This window comes from Gregarina niphandrodes (genome assembly GCF_000223845.1).
Source record: "Gregarina niphandrodes unplaced genomic scaffold scaffold00016, whole genome shotgun sequence".
NCBI classification, from domain to species: domain Eukaryota; phylum Apicomplexa; class Conoidasida; order Eugregarinorida; family Gregarinidae; genus Gregarina; species Gregarina niphandrodes.
The window spans coordinates 28,809-35,560 of NW_011645785.1; the positions used below are offsets into that span (position 1 = coordinate 28,809).

At 50.9% G+C, this 6,752-nt stretch overlaps 3 protein-coding genes across 3 annotated transcripts; 1 reads left to right on the forward strand and 2 right to left on the reverse strand.

Annotated features, from left to right (window-relative positions):
- Nucleotides 1-66: 66 nt before the first annotated feature.
- On the forward strand, nt 67-2,808 carry GNI_085830 (MCM2/3/5 family protein; the record flags this gene model as incomplete). The annotated part of the gene is made up of 1 exon (XM_011132340.1): nt 67-2,808. One exon carries the CDS (start codon nt 67-69, stop codon nt 2,806-2,808), a length of 2,742 nt encoding a protein of 913 aa, XP_011130642.1.
- Nucleotides 2,809-3,070: 262 nt separating this feature from the next.
- GNI_085840 (putative peptidyl-prolyl cis-trans isomerase) lies at nt 3,071-4,098 on the reverse strand (the record flags this gene model as incomplete). Its single annotated transcript, XM_011132341.1, has 2 exons — nt 3,071-3,836; nt 4,022-4,098. The coding sequence occupies 2 exons, from the start codon at nt 4,096-4,098 to the stop codon at nt 3,071-3,073; spliced, it is 843 nt and encodes a 280-aa protein (XP_011130643.1).
- Nucleotides 4,099-5,377: 1,279 nt separating this feature from the next.
- GNI_085850 (RuvB DNA helicase-like protein) lies at nt 5,378-6,706 on the reverse strand (the record flags this gene model as incomplete). The annotated part of the gene is made up of 1 exon (XM_011132342.1): nt 5,378-6,706. The coding sequence occupies one exon, from the start codon at nt 6,704-6,706 to the stop codon at nt 5,378-5,380; it is 1,329 nt and encodes a 442-aa protein (XP_011130644.1).
- Nucleotides 6,707-6,752: the final 46 nt, after the last annotated feature.

The following is a 6,752-nucleotide window of genomic DNA, read 5'->3' on the forward strand; positions in this document are numbered from 1 at the left end:
GCCGTTGTCCCCCCCCCTCCCCCCCGCCGTTGTCCTAATGGTATGGTTGCAGCGGTATTATTTGAGATGTCGTGGTTTGAGCGGGAGTTGTGGGAGGGGACTTCGATTCTGAAGAACAGGGTGTGCGTGGATCTAAATGTGTTTGGAGAGTATGTGGAGAGTCGGCGGTTGGCGGTGCATGTAGCTCGTTGGCGTGCTGCGAACGGCGAGTCAACGATGGTGCCGCCGTTGCCGGGTTCTAGCTGTTTCAACTCGGCGGCGGAGTTTTTGGAGTTGTTCTTCCTGCGACTGGAGTCATTGCTGGAGTCTACGTTGCGTCGTGGAGCTGCTCGGTTTCTGGAGCGTGTACAGGCGGTGTTGGGTCCTGCGGCGCGGGAAGCGTCGGGTTTCAGTGAGGAGCAGGTGTCCGGATGGTTACCCCGAGTGGCTCGGTTGGAGACGTTGGTGGGTGCTGCAGAGACGCTGTACTTGGCGCCACGACGGCCGAAGGTTGGACGAAGTGTGCGCGAGTTGCGTGCGGAAGACGTGGGTCGTTGCTTGAGCGTGCGAGGGGTCGTTACGCGCATTACGGAGGTGAAGCCGGAGGTACGCGAGGGTGTGTTTACATGTGAAACATGTCATGCAGAGATTGCAGGTGTGCGCCAGGAATATCGTTTCACAGAGCCGGCACAATGCACACGAACTGGCTGTCACAACAAGAGCAAGTGGCGGTTCGTGAAAGAGAAGAGCCGCTTCGAGGACTGGCAGCGTCTCAAGGTGCAGGAGGGCGGGGCGGAACAGACGCCTGCAGGGACCGTTCCGCGCAGCGTAGACGTCGTCGTGCGAGGCCCCGTCTGTGACCGTTGCAAACCCGGCGACTTCATCGAGGTTGTGGGATGTGTCGTTGCCGTGCCGGATGTCGGCTCGTTGCTGAGTGCCAAGGAACAACCCGCTGAAATCCGCAGGGAAAAGGCGCGCGCGCTTAACTCCGAAAATCAGGAACCTGGCATAACCGGACTGGCCAAACTTGGCGTCAAAGACGTCTCGTATAAATTACACCTGATTGGCGCAGACGTGCAGCTCGCACAAGGCGCACCGGAACAAGACCAACTGGCACGGGATCTCGCCACACAGGCCTCACACGTGATCCTCGAACTATTCTCTCTTCCAGGAGCGGCGGCGGTCCCAGGAGAGGCAGTAGGAGTCGGGCCGGGGGATCGTCGGTTGCAAGAGTTGTTGGAGTCTCCGTTGGCTCGTTTGTTCGGGATTACAGCCGAGCAGCACCGCCGCTTCAAGGCGTTGGCGGGACACTTCGACTACCTGGACCGATTGTCACGGCACGTGGCGCCAGAGTTGTGGGGGCTGACCGAGGTGAAGAAGGGGGTGTTGTGCATGTTGGCGGGTGGCTTGGAGAAGCGGTCGCCGCAGGACGGGACCAAGTTCCGGGGTGACATAAATGTGTTGGTGGTCGGTGACCCAGGTACGGCGAAGAGTCGATTGCTGAAGTTTGTTCAGAGCGTGGCAGACCGTGCGGTGTATGCGAGCGGCAAGTCGAGCACGGCGGCGGGACTGACGGCGAGTGTGCACAAAGACCCGGAGGTGGGTGAGTCGGTGGTGGAGGCAGGAGCGTTGATATTGGCGGATACGGGAGTATGTTGTATCGACGAGTTTGACCAGATGGACGTGAAGGACATGGTGGCAATCCACGAGGCAATGGAGCAGCAGACGATCAGCATCAGCAAGGCAGGGATTCAAGCAACCATGAACGCACGTGCGAGTGTATTGGCAGCTTGTGCACCCGTCGAGGGCCGCTACAAAGTGGGAGCGACGCTACAGGCAAATGTCGGACTGGCACCGACGATCCTGAGCCGTTTCGACCTCCTCTTCGTCGTGACCGAAGACGTTGCGGAGGACACCCATTTGCGTCTGGCTGCCCATCGTCTACGTCGTCGACAGGGCGAACAGGCTGCCACAGATGGTGACGACTTGATGGGTTTCAAAGAGCTACAGACTTATCTGCGAGTCGCACGACACTTCCGACCGCGACTCACGCAGGAGGCCCGGCAAATCATTATCAGACAATACGTTAACGAGCGCCAGCGAGCGAAGAACGTAAGGGAACGGAATCGTTCTGACAGTCGAGCTACGACCCGTATGCTCGAGTCTGTGCTCCGTGTCAGCGAAGCAGTCGCTAAGCTCGGTTTTAGTCACACAGTCGAGGCCTTCCACGCGAACCTTGCGATTAAACTCATGAACGCGCAACGTAAACGCCGAGTCGACCCCGTGGACCTTGACGAACCTGTCACTGATGACGAAGGCAACGACCAACCCCTCCGCTTTCAGGTCAACCCCGACGAATTCGACCTTATGCAAACTATTTTCGTGAGCCGTCTCCGCGAACAGGAACGTCAACGCGAGCTCGGAGGGACGCAGTGCGACGCAGGGACTGGCGTAACGGAGCAAGCAGCCCAGACCGCATTGATACAGAGCCACAGTCGCAATGCCTTGATTGACTGGTTCGTGCAGACTAAGGCTGGTGGCGCCGAAAGCAAAAAACTACTTGTTAAGAAAGTGATTGCGAGAATGATCAACCTCGGTGTACTATTCGAAGAAGAACCACAACCCGGCATGCGCATCCTCCGTGTACATCCCAACTTCGACGGAGTCGCCTCCATCTCCAGAACCAATAAGAAGACGCCCAGTGCACACCTCTCAGTCAGCACTGAAAAAATCGACGTCTCATCTCTCGCCCAAGACTCGTCCGTCTCAGCCACGAACCAAATGGTCGAGGAAACGTTTATCCAGTCCCTGTACAGCCAAGCCTTCTAGCTTACGCAAAGTCAAGAAGCCTCACATGGTGTCACTCGCGACTCCAGCACGCTTGCACTCGCTCAAACACACGCCCGCTTATGTTAGCTAGTAGTTTCCCGTGTGTGCCAAACCCCTACACGACAGTTGCATCAGACAGTCATGCCCTCTGACATGCGCAGTATCTGCCGCCAGCGTGTTTGACGACATAGTTTAGTCGTTTAAAAAGAATTGAAAATTTCGAACGCTCTTCTTTGACAAGTCATCATTGATGCATGGAACATTAGAACATTCGTTGATACATGGATCGTGTCTTCGCCTCCTGTTGTTTCCGTTTATTATTGGTGATTGTTATTTGTTTTTTGACGTCCATATTTTCGGGGTCGATTTGTAGCGCTTGTTTAAGATCATTGATGGCGAGTTCAAATTCTTGGATGCCAGTGCGTGCGATGGCACGGCGATAGAGAGCCTTGACATTTGTTGGGTCATCTCTGAGAACTGCGGCACAGGCGATTGTTGCTTCGATCCAGTTTTCAAGTTTGATATGGACCAAGGCAACATTGAGGTTTGTTGAGATGGCGAGTTTCCTTGCTTCGGGTTGTTTGTCTTCAGGCCAATTCTCGAGATTTTCAAGCAATCCGGCCGCCTCCAAATACCGTCTGACGGCATCGCCAAGCTTCCCGTCTTTAAACAAGGCAGTTCCTTCCTCCTTCAGTTCTCCGGCAGCCGTCAACTTCTCATCCATTGACATGGCCTCAGGAACCTTACGGGTACTAAATTCCAACAACTCAATTTCAAACACCAGAACAGCATTAGGTGGAATCGTAGGTGGACTACCGTGCTCTCCATATGCAAAATCAGGCTGCAATTCCACACGACACTTCTCACCCTTCTTCATACTCATCACGCATACATCCCAACCTTTTATCACTTGTCCTTGACCCAAAGCAAACTCAAATGGTGTGCCACGGTCAATACTAGAGTCAAACTTCTTACCATCCGTAAGCGTACCCGTGTAATGCACTTTCACTTGACAACCTACAGCAGGCCTACAACACCAGAATTTGGGAATTCCCACACAAGACTGACCAAGACCCGTGTGCATAGATAGATACCAAGCACTTATGTTTCACCAAGCACTTATGTTTCACCAAGCACTTATGTTTCACCAACCACTTATGCTTCACCAAGCACTTATGTTTCACCAAGCACTTATGTTTCACCAAGCACTTACGTTTCACCAGAACCCTCCAAAAGGATTGTCTTCACCACCTTCCCATTACCGAGCAGATCCACAACATTGTTCTCCATTTTTTTCTTCAGCCCAAAAATTAATGATTCCAAACAGAGAGCTAACTGAAATCGATCCGTCGCCATTCACCACATAATCATCATCTATCTGAACATAAGGCTCATATTCCCCATCCCCATCCTCCTCCTCGGCTGTAGTCACCGATTCCAAGCTCTGGCGCTTGTTGCTCCGACGATTTTTAGTCATTCGGGTCCCAGACAAATTCTTTGGTCCAACACTTGGTTGAATTGGCGTGCAACCGGTCGATGACCTGCTCACAGAACCCGATGGCAGCTCGACGTCAGGATTCCATGTATGCGATTGTGCTTTTCTGTGGAACTCCTGGAGTGCGACGTTGGGATGTAATTGGAAGTATGAATCTGGAACCGCTCCACATTCTGGCTGCCCAGCCCACGAATGCTGAACGTTGCTGAAAAACTGAATTATCTTCGGGTCCCCATTCAACGTTTCGAAACAGAAGCGTCTGGGTAAAAATTCGACGCTCATCGCACGCGTGTGCATCATCACTTAGCTGCATTTAGGCGCACTTTTGGAGTCCTAAGACTGCCCCAAGCACGACCATAGCACTTATAGGCAACTAAATAGACCAGAGCATTTTTCTGGTGCTTCAATTCCAGTCCGGGTAATCTTCAGTCCGGGTGTTATACTGGTGGGTATAAATAAATTCCGTGGTTCGGTGTCATTATTTGTGTGTGCTATGTCCCTTGTGTGCGATCCTTAGATTAAGAGTAATAAGAAAAAGCATTGTGTAAAAATTTGTAAGATGCAGACTTCCAGCTACATGACTTCTACTACTACTACTACCTCTACTTCCATGTACTGTCCTCCTGGAGCCACCAGAGTTCAGTCTTTCCCGATGGGGATTCAGGTGTTGTACCCTGGTGTTCCTTGCTACATCTTCCCGATGCAGAACTCCTCCTCTGGTTACAACAAGACATCATATACTACTACTTCTCTTACCACGATGTAAGAGATGAAAAGAGTTCGGATGTTTTTTTCAAATAGTGTAGATCATCAACAAATGATATGGTCAAAAGAACAGGAATTTGAATATTGAAATAAGCGACTTATGGATTCAGTAGATCATCTTTGAACCGCTTCACATCTTTGACCTTTAACCCACTTTGACCTTTAACCCACTTTGACCTTTAACCCACTTTGACCTTTAATCCACCCTGACCTTTAATCCACTTCGAAAAATGATAATAAGTCACTCCAAGAAATTAATCATGAGAGGTCCACCCGGGGGGGGAGGAGGTCCACCCGGGGGGATCATCTTTATAGGAATTGATTTTCGTATTGTTGTAGGTAATGAGTACTTCGTTTTATATCAATAAATAAGTTGTAAACATGTTGAACATGTTGGATTGTAATTTTGGTTGACTTTAATTTTCTTGTATATACGCCAGCAATTGAGACGAGATGTAATGCATATCGAAGAGATGTATCTGTAGCTATGGTTACAAGTAATTGAAGAGCATCAGGTTCCATGATTATTTCTTCTTCAGTGAGTCTAAGTTGTATTATGCATTTTATTTCTTCGGGTGTGTAAGGGTCGGTGGGTATAATGAGTGTGCGATCTAGGAAGTCAATAGGTATACCATGAGGACCTTGTTCGTCTTCAGTACCTCTAATTTTGGTTACACCTCGATTTGTGGCTAGTATAACTAGTGGGGCATTTTCAAGTTCTAAGGCGCGATTTAGATATGAGTAGCACTCGAGATCTAGTAAATGACTTTCATCAATGAAGAGAACACCGCTGACTATCTCGGCCTTTTGTTCTTCACGCCATTCGGCCACTTTACTATCCACTTGATGACGCACTTCTTGTTTGATCTCCCCCGTGTCACCGGCAAAGAGGGCTAGGAAGCCTTGTGTACGGCTATTGATGACGTCAATTTCGTGTAGTGTAACGGAGTGCACTACCTCCTTGGTTTTTTGTATCTCGCCTTCAGGACAATGAACGTAGGCAAGGTTATGACACACCGCATCGTACTCTGTACTTCGCATAAAAGAACGTCCGACCTTCGTAACACGACCGGTACTCTTGTTAACCGAAATCACATCTCCTGCCGTCACCTTTTGCTGCTCTAATGATGCAATCATCTTAGGACCCAAATTATAAAGGCTCTCCATGTCAGTCGTCTTCAATGTCATCGTACCGCGACGAGACTGTGTCGGACCCGAAGGCGTCTCGATACTCAACTCAACCACCTCCCCATCCAACACCTCCGTTGTCTCCCGCACACGTACACCTATCGCTTTACGCAAACCCTGGGTTAGAACCTCCGTCTTGCTGATGTCCAAAGAAAATACTTCCGATGCCGTCATGTGCACAAACGGCACTTCACCCCCAGCAATCGAACTACCACCCAACTCACGAGCCATACCCAACGCCAATGCCGTCTTCCCCGTACCCGGCCGTCCACTCAATAACACCACACGACCTGCTAGCCGGCCCTCCTCTATCATCTTCGCCACCACTGACGCCGCTCGTCGAGCCTTCCTTTGTCCCACCAAGTCGTCGATCCCACGGATGTGCGAATGCGTACCCACACGCGCCACCTTCGCCAACGTCCGAGCTTCCAACGCTATCTCACTCAGCATTTGCCGACTTATTTCCAATTTATATACCCCCAGCTCACATCCCCCC